Below are 18,964 nucleotides of genomic sequence, written 5' to 3'. Positions count from 1 at the left end.
TCATAATTATACATTTATTTGATTATATTTATTCAATGTATTACAAACTTTTATTTATAAATTAATTAATTTTTAAAATATAATATTTTTAATTAAAACTTGAACTTGGAAGGCTTGAGATCATCTTTATTTTAAAAGGTGAATTAATTGTTATTTCATTTGATCTTGAGATTATATCGTCAAAATTATTAATTTCAATAAATACAAAGAATTGAAAAGGTCAATTATAATTGCATTGTCAATAATTTCATATGATATCACTTTTTGACCAGTTCTTAATTTATGCTTCCTTATTTAGGACCGTTGCAATTTAATAGGCTGATTGATGCTCATAAATTTATATGATCTTCATTCTTGTAATTAATTTAAAATCAATTGTAATGCATTGAAATATTGAATAAATCATGTCGGTTCCCTATAATATATACTTTTTGTAGAAATTAGGGATGTCAATTGTTACCCAATTCAAAGAAATCAACCCGTATCCGAATTAATATGTAAATGACTATTATAATAAACGGGTCGGATACGAAATTTTGAGTTTTGACATGACTCTTTTCATTTCCTAATTTTTCTAAATTATTTAATGGATTTTAAGGATTATTTAAATGTGTGTTATTTTGAGTTACGAAACAAAATATTATGTCATTGGAACTTCAGACCTCAAACACCGAAGTTAATGAAGAAAAAAAATAATTTTACAATAAAATAAAAAAATTATTAAAACAACTTGCAAGAATCTATGTTGAATAATTGAAAAAAATGTTTATCACGCTTTCTTACGAGATCTCTGGGAAAAGTGAAAACAGATATTAATTGTTTATTAATTAATAATCAGACAATTGAGGTATAAAGAACAATTAAGACCTTCCTTCGAAATTAAAATGTCATAAAATAAATGCAATATATATATTTTTTTTGAAGAAAGATGGAGATCAAATTAAGTTCACATTTGTCGGATTAATTGATAAAATAAAATTTCACTCATAGACACATATATTTAGTAATACTAATAAATAAAAAGATAACACATAATTAAAGAAATAAATTATCCAAATTAATAAATTGAAACCCTTATATTCAACATTATAACCCATTAATATTAAAAAAAACAGTAATTTGAACATGTTTACATAATGAATACATATAATCATTCTTATATTTTGTTAAATGGTTTCTTTAGCAATTTGTTCAAACACATGAAATTTATTTTACTTGTTATCATTTTTTTATTTTGTTTTTCCCTTTTTCATAAAAATGTTTTTTCTTTATATCGTTGTACTTCTAATCGTAATTGAAGAATGTTGACAAATAAACTTGTTTATATTGGTTTTCCCAAATATCATAAAAATGTTAGTAACTAAATATCTTAAAAAACAAAACAAAAAATATATAAACATAACAGATTATTTGTTGAAAATATATTTCTAAATTTATTTAAAAATCATTAATATTAGAATATTTATATAAATAAGTCAACACAACATATTCATTCAATCATCACAACAATATTATTGTTAGAAGTAAATGATCACGTATATATAATCATGAAGTTTTGATGACTACAAAATGCTTTCACACAATCATTGCAAATGCCTTGATCAAAGATCATGAAACCGCAAGGAGGCCCAGCCCATACAATTTTGGTGATGATTCTTCTTAGTTCTAACAATTTTGAAATCATAACTTTTAGAACAGCAAATTTGCTCTGCTTTGCACAGCCCATTTACAAGAGTGAGATATAGAGGGATATATATCTCATGAATATAATTAGAGTAGAACTGGGTGTTTTTAAGTTCATCAAGTCAACTCAAGTCTAAAATTTATTGAATCGGTTTCAAATGATGAATCTGAATCATTGACATCCGTCTAAATTAGGAATGATGCGTCTACATATATAAAAAAAAAAAAGATTCAAAAAATAAATGCATTAAAATTAATTTATTAACCTTCTAATTTTGACTGCTTAACTTTACTACGCATGTGCATTTTTTATCGTTATGTCTGCTTTCATTGTTATCAAATCTTGTAACTCAATTTCTTTTTATCCTTTTTACTTTTGCATAATTATGTTGTTAAAGGTGATGGTTTAGGCTCTTACAATCAAAAGAAGAACAATAGCAAAACTAATTGATTGATTTAGCTAACAATAAAAAATGCAAAACTAATTGATTGATATTTGTAAAATAATTTAGCTAACAAAAAAAAATGATAATATTTTTAAAATTTTAATAACAAAACTAATTGATTGATTCTTTATACATCATAGAATGCTATTTCGGTATGCATCAGGTGACTAAATTTGATTGCTATTCCTGAACTAACAATCAAATTTTATGCAATTTAAGTATTGTCTGATAATGCATTTAAAATTATAAATTTTGTAAATTTCAAATAACTTGATATACAATGTCTTTAGTGTTAGAATTCAAATTTTAACTTTACCTCTTATAATTATCAATATTCTTAAAATAAAAGATATTCCGTCTTTTTATATTATCTTAAAGAAAAAAAAACATGTCAGACATGCATATTTAAATCTGATGATTCTTAAATAAAAGAAAATTGTGGATAAATGTTAATACAATCAGACAAGAGGAGCAAAAAAATTCCAGACTTAATTTATTTTCTGATAAACCTTGCATATTGCATTTTTTGAAATTCAGATAAGAAAATCTGAATATTGAAAAAGTATATTATTTTGAAGTCATAATACAGAAGAAGCACCGTCCATTTTATTATTTTAATTTCCTGAGGTTTAATAATATATTTCATCATTTCCCAGGGGTGTAAGAGTAAGTATGTAACGGAATAATAGAAAGGCCTTTGGAGTTTGGACTCCAATTCCTCTGAGGTAACAGAATATTTGAATTTTGATCCGGACCGTCGATCAGAATCTGAGCAATCCACTCCTTCAATATTCGTGCGTAAACAGATTAGACGGTCTGGATCTAAACTCAAAATCTTTGTTATCTCAGGTGATATGAATTCCATTGTCAGTCGGAAGCCCAAAAGATTTTAACAGAGTAGTTTTAACTTCATGCAGCGCACGAATCCCATACAGCGCTGTTTTGATTCTACAGTATGTGTACTGCATGAAGCCAAAATTGCTCTGTTAGAAATCTTTACCCCCAAAACCCTCTCCTATCTATCGAACTCGATCGCTGTAGGTTGTAGCAGTCTCTTCATGGCGATTTGTAGGAGCAGGAGGAGAGGCGGAGGTCGGCCTCTTCTCACTGGCTTTGCATTCAGTATTTCATGTCTCACTGGCTTTGGCAGTGGTCAATTGCTTACCAGTAAGTCTCAGTTTCATTTTAACTTCTTAATTTCTTTTGCATGGGTAATGGTTTTGTAATACTTGGTTCACACATGGCTGGTTATCTGTGAAAAAAGTTACAATTGTTTTGTAGGGCAATACATATTTCTCATTTTTTTTTTGTCAGGGGTATATATGATATTTTGGCATTTTGCAAGGCCATGCATACATTGACTTGTGCTGGTAGGGAAGTGGTACATAGTATCTAGGTTCGGAATTTAGCTCGTATCAATTGTAGTCTTACCAATCTACTATGCCTATATAGATTTACTGGTAACATCTAGCTTTTCATATATACATACACGTGTTTGTCTGTGTAACTTTTCATACACTGATTCATTTTTTATTTTCATTATTTAGGTGTATCTTTTAGATGGTGCTTCCATTTTGGAAACTGTTCTTTGCTATTTCACTCGGCTTACACAGAGGGAAAAACAACTTAGCCTTAAAGTCGGTCTTTTGGTTGGGACCTCATTGTCTATCATTTCCTGCATTATAATACTTTTTACATTATATCTTGTGTCATAGAGCAGGAGGTAAATTCTCAGACTCTAGATGTCATTTTATACACAACCAGAGTTGTACATGGAATAAAAGGTTCTCTTAAAAGCAGGATTTATTTCATTTTGTTTGGTGGTGTTAGTATGCGTTTATTTTATTTTTATTTGTTTTGTTATCAATGTCCGTAGGCTTACACACAGCAGGGACATATATAAGCATTAAGCTAATTTACCAGAATCCCCAAAATTAAACCATAACCCCTGAAAATTATCATAATCCCTGAAAATTTACCAGAACCCCCTGAAAATTTAATTATAGAGCCAGTAGAAGCAGGTTTTTCGGTTTTGTGTTCAAGTGCCACCAAGGCTGTGGTATTATGATTTATACCTTTCTTTTCTATTTATTTGACATGCAATGTTGTACCGATTGAAGTTCAAATTTTTTTGCTATAATATTCTTTGGTGGAACCCAATTGAATTGAAATTGATCTGAAATTTTTATTAATAATATTTAAAATAATTAAATTAAAGAAAATTATATGGATTTTATGAAATTTCAAAAAGAACATTTACACTAGATAATCCAGTAGAATGTATAGCCAATTTCACTGAGTTATTCAGCAGAAATATGTCAGTAATTCTTATCATGAAGTGAACGTGAAAATTTACACCAATAGTTTTTTTCTTAAAAAAATGTCAAAAATCTAGATAAAAAAATAGACCTTCACTTCATCAGAAGATCTCATCAAATTAATTGTCTTATCGGATATATTGCATCCGTCAGATTACAGTAATTTTTCTAAGCATCAGCTCTACTTATTTTCTGAACAATAGGTTCATATATCAGAGTTCTTTCTCATCATTTAAAAGATATGTGCTTGATGTCACATAAATAGTCAATGTTCAATTTTTCATCTCTTAAACCAGCAATTTACAAAAGTAATTAAGGAAACAGAGAATAATTAATGGTATTATTATTATTATGCTTAGTGGTATCTCCCTTGTTCAACTGACTATTTGTGAATTAATCCAAAAAAGAAATTATTTATTTGGGCTCTATACGGTGTGATTCGTATATATGCTTCAAAAAATGTAAGTTCAGATTTTTGGTATGGAAAAGGTTGAAAATGGAATGAAGCATCCGAACAGGGTTTAAAAAATTTGGAAAACTTAACCCAAACAAGAAAGGACACCTATAATTATAGCCCATTTTATAAACTTTTTGGGGTGCCTTTTCTAGTTTTCTGGATCTATGATTAGTGCTTATTACATTTGATGGGAGATGATTGGGCCTTGTGCTTGGATTACTTGATGGCCCAATCCATATTGCATATAATTGTATTTCAAATTTGTGTCATGCTTTTTAGTTCCACATTTATTTAATTATTATTGGCTTAAATTTTCAAGTCGGATGTTGGCCTTTTCTTGTTAATTTTTTCTTTGTTAGATTGATTAATTACTGAGGTTAAAATAAAGCTAATTAGAGTTTATTTTGGTTGAAATAAATGATATACAAAATCAAAAGGCTAGAATACATGTTGAACCCCAACTCTTGCAAATTATATTGTTGAATTAGGAAATTCAAAGTTAACAAATTTACATGTTGCAAAGCATTAAACAATTGCAATAAAAAAAATACTTTATATATTCCATTAATTCAAAAAGAGTGCATACTTAGCAAACATTCTTGTTCAATCTTTCAAATTTACAAGCATGCGCAAGTCTAACAAATTATAGTTGAATAAACTCGCTAGCGCTTAAACTGCCGATTTTTTTATTAATAGAAAATAAATTAATAAAATATCGAAATAGGGGTTTTGGTTTTTGTCAAGATATAGGTAAAACGGGTCTTGTTATCCCGTCTAGCGGGACGGGACTAATTATCCCGTCCGGCTTATGGCTAATTAACCCTTAACCAACTCAGCGGAAAAAAAAAAAAATCGGGACGGGAAAGTAAGACCCGTCCGGGCTTGGGGGTAAAAAAAAAAAAAAAAAAAACTCGGGACGGAAAAGTAAGACCCGTCCGGACAGCTGCTTGAGTTATCCTGGTCGATGCTTATAATTCATTGACCATAATTACGGGTATAAATATGTAGCAAAGAGAATAAGATATCAACCTATACCAGTATAGGAACTCTAGTGTTCTGTATATGAATTTACTAGGCATCAAGAGGTAATAGGCTTTAACTAATTGGATAGTTTTTAACTAATTGGATAGCCGTAATAATTGATTCAATATTGACTAACTGAGCAAAAGAAGCATCCGGCTAAGTAGTAATAATACTCAATATGTCACAGAAGTAATATATATAGTAGGAGGAGAGTTGTCCATAAGAATAAATATCTCACAGTACCTTAGCTTGATTAGTAGCCTTCGACAAAGATGATATTTACAATTGAGAACTATATACATATGACTTAATGGTTAAGGACCAAAGGAGAAAAATGAAGCAACATGGAGAAGAGGAGAGGCGATATGTATTAAACAAACAGAGTATGTTTTCATGCCCTTTTTCATAGTAAGGTTAGTGTTTATATAGAGAGAGGTGCTGGTTCAATATCTCATGTATAGAAGAGACATACTTGGTTCAGAGTTCCTCTAATTTAGTGTATACCACTTGGATGATCAAGGTACTTCCACCCTAGCTTGAGTCCTTGAGAAAGTGACGCCTGTTCTTAAGAAGTTAGAAAGGGTGGCTAAGTTTGACCAGTCCAAACGAAATTAATTTTACCCCCGAGTCCGGACGGGTCTTACTTCCCCGTCCCGAGTTTTCTTTTTTTTTTACCCCGGAGTCCGGACGGGTCTTACTTTCCTGTCCCGATTTTTTTTTCCGTTGAGTTGGTTAAGGGTTAACTAGTCATAAGCCGGACGGGATGATTAGTCCCATTTCGCTGGACGGGATAACAGGACCCGTTCTACCTATATCTCGACAAAAACCAAAACCTATCCCCCTATTTCGATATTTTATTAATTTATTTTCTATTAATAAAAAAATCGGGCTTAAACTGAGTACATAAATTTAAAAACACACTAAAAATCTCTTTTAATAGATCATTTAAGGTGATCCACTGATAAAACTACAGGACCACCATCTCAGCTCTTCTAAAACTTTTGTTAGAAAGAGAGATTTAACTCGTATCCCGTGAACGCAAAATTTACACAAACAAAACCATAAATCCCAAATTAAACGACTAATGTAACGCTAGAAGTGCAATCCATTACCATTCCCATAGTAGTTTCCATTTCCATTCACCAGAGGTTTTAGGGGTTTCTTCATGTGACCGTTCATGTGGCCATTTACATGACCATTTTGGAGTTTTGAGTTCATAAAGCCATTTGTTATAACTCTTTTTTTTGTTTATCTTGTTGTTGCTTTGGAGAACGGTGCTTAATTGGCCCGATGATGCTGCTATTAGCCCTATGGACATAAAAAAAAAGGTACAAAAAAAAAAGTTAAAAAAAAAAAAAAGATTTACAGCAATAGTAAATTGGAAAGGGCCCCAGTACATGTCAACCAAAATTTGGTATAGTTAGAAGAAAAAAACATGATGTCTAGTATAGGGATGAAGCAATTAGCAGAATATGTTGCTTTCATACTTGCTAACTGATACCTTATAAACCCAACTTTTATTACATACATGTTCAGGTTAGGTGCTAACTGTACCAGTTAGTACAAACTAGTAAACTGGCACAAGCATTTACCTAAAAATAGAGCAGAAGGCTTTCCAGGTCTTGATTTGAACTCCGGGTGAAATTGTGCACCCACATAAAACGGGTGGTTCTGTAGTTCTACGATCTAAATCCATTAACATGTTAAATGTTACAATACAAGTACAAAATGACAACTTTTTATGGTTCTAATCAAGAAATAATGAGTAATAACATCATACCTCCATTCATTTTTGTGTCTCATCTTTTCCAACAAAAATAAAACCAGCTTTTTCAAACTGCGGGACCATTTCGGGATTCACCTAAAAGGATAAAATAATTAATATAGTTAAATAAAATTGGATTGATGACAAATACTTAATTATAGAATTTGGAGAGAAAAATACATAATTTTATAGTTTTTTGAGTAGAGTACAAGTACGTGTCCCAAAAAAATAAAAGCAAGAATTAATTTGCATGTGCATGACAAAAGAAGCAAAAAATAATGTTCATACTCTCAGGTAACACAATACTTGAACTTAGATACCGATCGTTCGATCGTAATAATTCCACAAAAATTATATTTTGCATTGCAAGTAAAACAATTCAGAAGGTCTCTAACATTCCAAAACTGACGGGTAATAGCATGACTGGTATAGTGCCTGAAAGATAGTACTGACAACTGAAGTTGTAGCCCTTGGTTTCTGTTGGCACTGTATAATGGAACTTGCGTCATAAATTTAAAATTATTACCAAAAGTAACAAAACCAGCATTTGCAGCAAGTGCGCTTCCAGGGGATCCTTTCAACTCAGGAGGTGGTGATTGTGACCACATAGAAGTTGGTGCATTATTCAGGGCAGCTGTTCGCCTTGCCTCAACAAATTCCTTTTTAGAAAATAATCATGTTATGTGCTTTTTCATGTGTCAGAGAAAAAAAAAAGTTCATAATTGAGGGAATGTAGAATTACTTGCAAGAAAGAAGTTGCCAAGACAATATCAGTCGAGTCCTGGAAACTCATAGGATAAATCACTGTAACTCTATCTGCCTAACATTCAAGAAATATAAAATGTTATCTATTAAAATACTCTGTTAAATCCTTCTTATTGTTTCCATCAAGACTGGTAAGTGATTAATTACCTGGGGAATGACAAAGAATGATTCATTGGGACGATGAACAAGTGCCACAGGTTGCCCTGCTTCAGGCCCCACCGTCTTCATGCTGAGATTTTTCAAAAAGACCTTGAGTGGGGCCCCTAAAACCACTTCTCTAATAGATGCAATGTGTACGAAGATAGAATTCTTTTGTTCTGGAAGAATATCATGGGAAGAAAACTTAGCCAAGTAACTTAATTTTCAAGCTCTGGTACCAAACTTATCTGGATTTGTATCGAATGGTGATTTGATAACTGAAGTAGGCGTGACATGGATGTCTACTGATAAAAGAAAATTTGATTTTTTTTTTTATCATTAGCCATTGACTATCAGTTGGACTATCAGTTGAATGTTGGACAACTACTCAACGGAATTGTCTAATAATGATTCGAATGGATTGGAGAGCAGAAATGAAGCGGTCCATATAGAGAAGTAATTCATCTATGTCATCATACATCATGCCTTCCTCAACGAATTCTCGCAAAGCAGGACTCACACTAATATTACTAATTCCCTTGGATCGCCTTTCCTTGTAATGGGAAATCAGTAAGGAATATGCAGAAGAACGGCCTTGGTTTTCATTTATTGCTTCTGATTGCATCAATTCACTCAGCTGCTCAACCTCCTCCTTCAACCACCGCATCTCATTATAGACGATGGTTATGTTATATGTGTCCAGATTCTGAATACTTTTCAGATTATGGAGAAGCTTATCCCGTAGACTTTTCAGATCCTCCTTATCGGCAACACCTGTTGCTTTTTTTATCATCTCAGCAATAAGCAGAAGGGTCTCTGCATGTGTTACATCTGACTGTGGTTGCCTTTCTTCTGCTGTCAAATCTGACTTGCGGCGTACAGTAACAGTGGCAGTTCTGGGCTCACACCGTTCTCCATCAAAGCTGCTTCTGCACAAGTATTAAAATTAGATTGATGAGAGTCATCAAAATAGTGATAGGTTATACACAATTACACATATACATAATTTCTTTGGAAGATACTATAATTTGAAGCTGATCGCCAAAGCGATTATAGGCTTTGCACAGTAGCCGCCACCTCACTCCAATTCCCTCTTCCTCTTCACTCTCCTCGGTCTCTCTCTCCATTCAACTCAACTACTAATTGTAATCTTCATTCTTGACACAACATCTCCCCTCTCTTTCGGTTCTAACTTCTCGAGCGGAGAGGAGAATGAGAGAGAGGGGAGAAACCGGAGCCAAGCGGAGCCGGATGTGCATCATCATCGGAGCTCAGAGCGTAGAGTTCATTTTGTTGGTATAAATTTTTAGAATATTCTGAAATTTTATATCAACAATCTTAAGCGTAATTCTGGATTCGGATAGTGATTAAAGTAAATTTGAAACTCTGAAATTGGATGTGTAGATTTCTTAGTACTCAGCAATTAGTTGGTCTAATAATTTATTTACACAAATCATTAATATTAATATGAGAGTATAATAAATTGACCACTTCAATCAAATTGTTAGATTGAATTTGAATATATAATCTAGTATCTCGTTTATATAATTGTATCATCGTCTAACATATATTAGAAAGAAATCTATAAATATTGGTTCGTTGAATGAGAAATAAAAACTGTTATCTAGTAATGACCTGTAACATCAGTTACATAGTGTTGTAATTGATGTATTTGCAATTACATTATAAATAATTGATCAATAAATTATTAAATAAAAAAAATCAGAAATATAAATAAAATTTAAAATCTGATTTGTTATATTGAGATAAATTAATTGGATTTAGAAATGATCTTCTGAAAAAACAGAATAAAATTACTATTAGTTGTTAACAACTTTAATCATTCTATATTTCTCTATATAATAATGAATATTTGATTGACTGAATGCATCATGAAATTAAATTAGTTAATTTAATTTCTCTATATGATTGTTTTTTGAAATATATGTTATCATTATAATCAGAGCAATATTCAATATCCAGTGTATACAAATTATGCTTTAATTATTTATATAGCTAAACTTGTAAGTGAAGCTTGCAAAGATATAATTTTCAATTAAAATAGCAAATAGCCTATAATTAATATTTATAGCTAATCAAAGAGCTGTGATTTTATAAAATCTACAGTAAATCAAACTTACTATTGATAGATATATAGTAATTTAGAGACAATAGATTTCATGATTTATTTAGATGATCTATCAAGAATTATGATTTGACTGTTTCGGTCAAATTATACATTAGATGTTGCATTGTTGATTGAATCTGACAATTCGACTTCTACTGGTCTTAAATAAGTTTGATATATTTCTCCGTGTTTAGTATTTCAGAAATATACTTTAAAGATCTAATTAGAGATATTGATCAATATAAATCATACTTTTTAGTTAATTGGATTTATGAATTATTTTTCTGAAAAAAGAAGAATACAATTTCTGGTAAATATTTAATAATGGACCTATTTGTAATAAAAATAAATTTAAGGCCATCAGCAAATTAATTTTTTGGGTCATCGTTGAAAAATTATTATTAAATAAAATTGTAAAAATTAATGACGTAAGAATATAATTGATCAGAGTACCAAACCGTTGTCATAATCATTATCTCTTCTATTGTATAACCGATTAATATAATGAAATTGTTAGTTGGTATTTGAAAACCACTAACCTTCAAAAAAAGATACTGTAATTTGATATACCTGTATGTGTAAGAGACTTGGAGAACTTGTGCTTCATGATCATTTTTAGTAACAGGGAGAAGAATGTCGACTAACACAAAGTGGGGCTCTTCCCTGTAGAGCGTGCCCAATGTTATAGTTACAGAACCAGTAGCATTGTCTATGGATTGGAGATATCTTCCGGCAGATGCACATTTTACTGTGGATTCATTTTTTATTTGATTGACAGTCACCGTCAGGTCCCAAACAACCTCCCTTTGAAGCTCATCAAAGAAACAGGAAAAGTACTGCTGGTTCAAATCGTCCATGCAAACCTCCGTGTAGGTTCCTCCCAGCCCGCTATTATTGGCGATAGCGATAAGCACCTATTAAGAACATGAAAAAGTTAATAACAATGCAGCACGGTCCAAATCTTGCTTAAAAAGGTAAAAAAGTAAGAGGTTATTTGCAAATTTCAACTGTACCTCCGGATGATCTTTACCAAAATCAAATGTGAGCACTGGAACATTGCCAACTGGAAAATCAGCAGCATCACCGCCTTTATTCTGGTCACCATCCGACATAAGAATGATAACACCAACACGTCCACTGCTAACTGATGAACGATCCCTGAGAACATTGAGTGCCGTCTCAAGGCCATCAGTGATGTTCGTTCCAGGCTGACATTCCAAATCAAGGATCAGATTTTGGAGTTTTTCTCTAGAAGTTGCAGTACTCATCAGGCACAATGGGCATAGCCTCTTTGCTTTACTAGAATACTCAACAATCGACAAACGGTAGTTATCAAGGACCACTATACTATCTATCAAATCTAGCACAGCCCTTTTCATTTTTTCTAACTTATCTCCTTCCATGCTGCTGCTAACATCTAAGACCGCCACAAGGTCCAAAGCAGTCCGTCTATTTTCTTGACCAGAGAGCTCCAACAACACCTTTTGGATGTTCTGTTCAAGAGGTGCCACATCGTTTCTTGTGATTTCCAGCTGTACTTTCTCAGGCTCTGCAGAAATAGCAATTAGAAAATTAACCAAAACGTGCATGCCCAATGTAGTATGAATTTCAGTTATGGTATAATTACTTTTTGAATAATAATTATTAAATAACTTAAAGTTTTTTTTTTTCAAAAATAGATACAACTTTTCATAAATTAAATGTCCTAGAAGGATCACAATATTTTCTAGATTACATAGAAGTGACTTTTGAACCGGGATCAATAACTCAGAATCTAAGTATTTTTATTTTTTTTTCCAATAACACATAAAGAAATATATTAATTTTTCTTACAACCGCGAAAAATCCGGCCTGAAAAATATTAATCCGGGTTATTTGATACAGTCTTTCTAATAAATCAAATTATATTGTATTCCATCTATTTTCAAATAAATATATCCAACATTTCTAATATTTCAATACAAAAAAAAACAAATTTCTGTTTTTAAAAAAAACAAATTCCAGCCCGTGGAAAAATTCCACGGGTGGGGTATTTTTAAAATTGTTACTAAACTTTGATTATTATTATTAAAATATTTTTTTAATGGGGTAAAAATAAAAATGTCGGAATTTCGATCAAGGCCACATTCACCTGTACTAAATTGTCCATAGTGACAACAGAATCATTTTCATTCTATTTTTTATTTTCAATTTTAAATTAGTATCATAGGCAGTTAATTAAGGTAATAAGGTAAGATGTTCCTATCAAAATTAAGTACTAATTAATTAGAGAAGACCAAAAATATGGGACCAGGTAAGAAAAAAAATAAAAAAAACTAATAAATTATTGAGATTATATAGAATTTACATATGATAAAGTTACCAATTCGAAATTTATAGAATATTAATTTTTTTTTCTTGATGCGGACCATCTTTTTCTTAATATGTAACACGAGAAATTTCTCCTTCAGATAAGAATTTTGAAGAAATGATATGACATGTTACTGTTGCTTTGGAGAAAATGAAATAAAATGATTAGGGTAACTAAAACATTGACTTGGAGTAATTGTATCTTTTATAAATTGGCCCACTTTAAATAAAAAATAATTATTTTTTGTTAATTTTCTCTTTATTGTACAAAATTATTTCTTTGTATCTGTATAGGTTGAGCCACTAATAATTTAATAATATCAAGTTATTTTTCTTAGATAAATAATTGATACACTAAAAATTAAGAATTGATAATTGTTAATATCATTTCATAATATGAAACACAATAAATTTCTCTTGCAAATAAGAATTTGAAGAACTAATATTACATATATATATTAAATTGGACCAATTGAATCTTTTATAGATTGACCCACTTTTAATAATTTTTTTTTTTTGGGTCAATTTTCTCTTTATTGTACAAAATTATTATTTTTTGTATCTTTTACAGATAGACTAACTACAAATTAAGAATTGGTAATTGTTAATATTTGACACATAAAAAATTTATGTATAAACGACTAAAATTTGACACAAATATATATTTCAGGCCAACTGTATATATGCAAATGAGGATGTATCTTCTTTATTTCGTGGTTAATTAAGTTAATTTTGTGGGCTCATTTTACAACTTCAGTTGGAAGAGGCCTTAATAATTTCATTATCAAAATGTACGACACTTTCTCTAGACATGGCACAGTATCAAACCTGAACCAGCCTTTACAGAAAAATGTGAGAATGCAACTTCACAGAAGGTGGAGGTTGGCCCTTCAGTAATTTCAATATTAGCAAACTAACTCAAATGCGATCAATATGAAGTATGAAATCAAGTTAATAGAGTAATTACGTTATCCAATCTTCAACAAAAGATGGCCAATTGGGATGGATAGTGCTTAAATTAAACAATTATTTATTGAATATGAGTACAAAACAAATTAAATATATGAGAGAAATTAAGTGAATATTAACTATTATATTTAATAGTGACATCAGCTTAGTAATTTATATATAGTTTATGTAAAACAAATTAAATATATGAGAGAAATTGTAACGATTTGGATAGACTGTAAAACTTGCAAAACTTCTCCAGTGTAGTATGAATTTCAGTTATGGTATAATTACGTTATATAATCTTCAGCATGGAGAAGATGGCTAATTGGGATCAATATTGCTTAAAATAAATTATTTGTAAAATAAACATCATTGTATGAATGGTGAAATAACTGGGACCGAACCTGATCCTGATGAATCCTGATCAACTGGGTCGTCGTCCGATGAATCCTGATCAACTGGGTCGTCGTCCGATACTTTAAGCAACTTCTGGGCTTCCTCAAGGAATTCTTGCATAGCAGGAGTGGAAAAGAGCTGAAACTTGCCGATATCATTTCCTCTTGCCGTGTGACGCTGTGTGGCAAGGGAAATCAGTAGGGAATATGCAAAAGGAAGGACTTTTACATTATATCTTTCACGCTTATAAATTGCATGTGTGTGCAATAATTTAAGCAGCTCCTTCAGCTCGGTCCTTAGCTTGGCCTTCAATTCCTCTATATCTGCATCCTCCAATTTAAGCAGCCCATTTTCCAGCTTGTCCTGAGCACTTTTCAGATCCTCCTCATCAGCATCAAAGATATCAATTGCTTGTTTAATTGCCTCGGTAATAAGCAGACGGACCTCTTCCTCTCTCACCTTAGGCAGCGCTTGCTGTTCTTCACCTGCTAACCTTGACATACGGCATACAGTAACAGTCTCAGGTTTGGCCTCAAACAATTCTCCATTAAACCTGCATATGCATAAGTATTACAATTAGGTTGATGACAAACATCAAAATGATGATAGGTTATATACACGAGTAATTCGATATACTTGTATGTGTAAGAGACTTCGATAACATTTGCATCCTGTTTCATTGTAGTAGAAGGAAGATGAAGGTCAACTAACACCTTGCGGATCTCTTGGATGTATATATCACCAAATGTTATAGTTACAGAACCTGCAGTATTGTCCATGGATTGCGGATAACTTCCGGCAGATACCTGCCTTATTGTTGAGTTATCTTTGATTTGACTGACGGTCACTGTGAGGTCCTGAGCAACCACACTGAGAAGCCCACCCAAGCACTGTGAAAAGGCTAAAGTCAAGTTGTCCAAGCGAACATCCGAGTAGGTTCCTCCCAGGCTATTATTGGCAATAGCCTTCAGCACCTATTAAGAACATGAACAAGTTAATTAGTATGCAGCATAAGCAAATTATTGCTTGAAATTGTCAATAAATAAGGGTTTATTTTCAATTTTCAACTGTACCTTCGGATCGTGATGATTACCAAAACCAAATGTGTGCACGGGCACGTTTCCTACCGAAACAGCGGCAGCATTGCCTCTTTCCTCCTTACCTCCTGATATAAGCATGATAGCACCGACACGTCCACTGCTAACTGAACGGTCATTGAGAATTTTCAGCCCCATCAAAAGGCCATCGGTGATGTTCAAATAATCAATGCTGCAAACCAAATCATTGATCAGATTTTGAAGTTCTGTTTGGGTACTTTCAGTCATCTGGCGCAATGGGCATAGCCTCTCTGGTGGATATTTGCACTTGACAATTGACAAACGGTCAACAACACTGAGTTTCTTTATCACAAATTGCATGGCTGTTTGCAATTCTTGTAACTTCCCTCCTCTCATGGTGTGGGTAACATCTAAGACCACCACAAGGTCTAACCCCGATGGACTTTGTATTGCGCCTTTGAGTTGCAGCATCACCTTTTGGATATTTTCTTCAAGTGGTGCCCTGTTGTTGTTCGTGATTGTCAGCCATATTCTTTCAGGCATGGTGGGTCTTGTTGTCGCTGCAGTAATTGCAATATTAGCAAACTAACTGAAATGATTTCTATATGTAGTATGAATTAAAGTTATATAGTAATTACCTTATCCAATCTTCAACATAATAGGGATAATTGAGATGAATAGTGCTTAAAATAAATGATTAGCATAAAAGAAAAATGTCAATTCTATGGACAGTTAGTCAACTGGGAACGAACCTGGTGGAAGAACAATTGGCTCATCGTTGACTTGGTCTAATTGGATCTTTTATAAATTGGCCCACTTTAAATTAAAAAAATATTATTTTTTGTTAATTTTCTCTTTATTGTACAAAATTATTTCTTTGCATCTTTGACCCACTAATAATTTCTATATGTCCGATTTTTTTATTTCTATCCAAAAAAATATATAAATTTAAAAAAACTAACTAAACCTCTTGTTTATTTCGAAAACTACCCAAACCGGAAATTTTTTTTCTAGTTTCAATACCAATTTCTGGAAATTTTTTTTCCGGTAAATGGATATTAAAACCGGAATAATTTTTTTCCGGATTTAGGATTTTTTTTTTTTAGGAAAATTTTGTTTTAGAAAATTTTTTTTTCGGATTCTTTTTTTTTTCATTTTTCAGTTTTTATAATTTATTTATTTTTTGTATTGAAGTATTACAAATATTTAATATATTTTTTTAAAATAGATGGAATACTATATAATTTGATTTATTCGAAAGACTGCTACAAATAATCCGGATCAACATTTTTCATGCCGGATTTTTTACGGCCGTAAGAAAAATTAATATAATACAATATATGTATATGTATATATAATATAATATATGTATATATATGTATATATAATATAATATATACGTTAAAATGTGCTTGCATATCAAATTTTATATTTTTTGAATTTTTTTACTATTTATTAAGTATTTAACAAAATCACTATATTCAGACCATTGAATTTTTGTACCCATCTTAATAAATAGTAAAAAAATTTAGAAACATATAAAATTTGATCTGGAAGCACATTTTAAAATATCCATCATGTTGAACGGTTTGGATCGACTGTTTGGACTTTGAAAACTTTGAAAATACCGATCGTTGAATGTCTACCGTTGAACGAAAACTTAAACTAAATTTTTGAAGCACTAAACGAGGGTTCCAATACCTCATTTTTTTTGTACCTCATCACACCTCATATTTTATATCTTCATTTTCTTCATATTGAAAGTCTAAATTGTTGATCCAAACCGTTCAACATGATATCCATACTAAAATATGGTTAGGGATGAAACTTTATAATTTTTATAATTTTTTTACTATTTTTTAAGATGGGTAGAAAATCACTGTTTTTTGAACGGTTCGGATCAAATAAAAATTTTTGTTGAACGGTTCGGGTCGATTAAAAATTTTAGTATACAAATTTAACATATATATTATAGTATATATACATATACATATACATATACATATACATATACATATACATATATTATATTATATTATATTATATTATATTATATTATATATACATATACATATACATATACATATAGATATACATATACATATACATATACCTATACATATACATATACATATAGATATAGATATAGATATACATATACATATACATATACATATACATATACATATACATATACATATACATATACATATACATATACATATACATATACATATACATATACATATACATATACATATACATATACATATACATATACATATACATATACATATACATATACATATACATGAGTTAGGCTGGGGTGCTATGGATAGCATAGTGGCCTCCCGTGCTACGGCTCAATATTCAAGTTTTCAAAATCCAAACGGTCGATCCGAACCGTTCATTGTTTAATCCATATTGAAATGTGCTTGGAGACCAAATTTTACATTTTTTGGAATTTTTTTGCTATTTATTAAGATGGTTTCAAAATCGCTGTTTTTATTAAAATTCTGCACCACTGGAAAACAGCGGTTTCAAAAATGCTTAATAAATAGTAAAAAAATTCCAAAAAATATAAAATTTGGTCTCTAAGCACATTTCGATATGGATTAAACAATGAACGGTTCGGATCGACCGTTTGGATTTTGAAAACTTGAATATTGAGCCGTAGCACGGGAGGCCACTATGCTATCCATAGCACCCCAGCCTAACTCCATATACATATACATATACATATACATATACATATACATATACATATACATATACATATACATATACATATACATATACATATACATATACATATACATATACATATACATATACATATACATATACATATACATATACATATACATATACATATACATATACATATACATATACATATACATATACATATACATATACATATACATATATTATATTATATTAATTTTTCTTACGGTCGTAAAAAATCCGGCATGAAAAATGTTGATCCGGATTATTTGTAGCAGTCTTTCGAATAAATCAAATTATATAGTATTACATCTATTTAAAAAAATATATATTAAATATTTGTAATACTTCAATACAAAAAATAAATAAATTATAAAAACTGAAAAATGAAAAAAAAATCCAATAAAAAAATCCTAAATCCAGAAAAAAAATATTCTGGTTTTAGTAAAAAATCCGGCATGAAAAATGTTGATCTGGATTATTTGTAGCAGTCTTTCGAATAAATCAAATTATATAGTATTCCATTTATTAAAAAATATATATATATATATATATTAAATATTTGTAATACTTCAATACAAAAAATAAATAAATTATAAAAACTGAAAAATGAAAATTTTTTTTCCTAAAATAAATTATACAAAAAAATCGGTCTATATGTATTATGAATATATTAGCAAACTAACTCAAATGCGATCTTTGACCCATTAAAATATATTTACATCGGTATGCAAATCATGAGGATGTATCTTGTTTATTT

At 30.7% G+C, this 18,964-nt stretch overlaps 3 protein-coding genes and 1 pseudogene across 4 annotated transcripts in view; all 4 read right to left on the bottom strand.

Moving 5' to 3' along the window:
* Window positions 1–6,801: 6,801 nt before the first annotated feature.
* LOC144548306 (actin-related protein 2/3 complex subunit 2A-like) overlaps window positions 6,802–18,964 on the bottom strand; it is a 55,826-nt pseudogene continuing 43,663 nt past the window's right edge. The window contains exon 11 of the transcript XR_013509337.1: window positions 6,802–6,916. The product of XR_013509337.1 is annotated as an actin-related protein 2/3 complex subunit 2A-like (transcript). The remainder of the gene's footprint in view (window positions 6,917–18,964) is intronic.
* LOC144548423 (actin-related protein 2/3 complex subunit 2A-like) lies at window positions 6,909–8,963 on the bottom strand. The gene is made up of 6 exons (XM_078297084.1): window positions 8,605–8,963; window positions 8,435–8,512; window positions 8,219–8,351; window positions 7,708–7,788; window positions 7,520–7,613; window positions 6,909–7,235 (listed from the first exon to the last, which is right to left on the bottom strand). Exons 1-4 carry the CDS (start codon window positions 8,683–8,685, stop codon window positions 7,760–7,762), a joined length of 321 nt encoding a protein of 106 aa, XP_078153210.1. The 5' UTR covers window positions 8,686–8,963; the 3' UTR covers window positions 6,909–7,235; window positions 7,520–7,613; window positions 7,708–7,759.
* On the bottom strand, window positions 8,984–14,539 carry LOC144548395 (uncharacterized). Its single transcript, XM_078297057.1, has 4 exons — window positions 14,428–14,539; window positions 11,737–12,272; window positions 11,294–11,637; window positions 8,984–9,524 (listed from the first exon to the last, which is right to left on the bottom strand). Exons 1-4 carry the CDS (start codon window positions 14,537–14,539, stop codon window positions 8,984–8,986), a joined length of 1,533 nt encoding a protein of 510 aa, XP_078153183.1.
* The window catches only part of LOC144548394 (uncharacterized), a 61,658-nt gene continuing 58,236 nt past the window's right edge, over window positions 15,543–18,964 (bottom strand). The window contains exons 5-6 of the mRNA XM_078297056.1: window positions 15,697–16,037; window positions 15,543–15,623 (exon numbers count right to left, since the gene is read on the bottom strand). Coding sequence (XP_078153182.1) covers window positions 15,543–15,623; window positions 15,697–16,037 — 422 coding nt within the window. The remainder of the gene's footprint in view (window positions 15,624–15,696; window positions 16,038–18,964) is intronic.

Source organism: Carex rostrata, chromosome 33 (assembly GCF_964058835.1).
Source record: "Carex rostrata chromosome 33, lpCarRost1.2, whole genome shotgun sequence".
NCBI lineage: Eukaryota > Viridiplantae > Streptophyta > Magnoliopsida > Poales > Cyperaceae > Carex > Carex rostrata.
The sequence above is the reverse complement of the archived record's forward strand: the minus strand, read 5'-3'. Positions and strand labels throughout refer to the sequence as shown.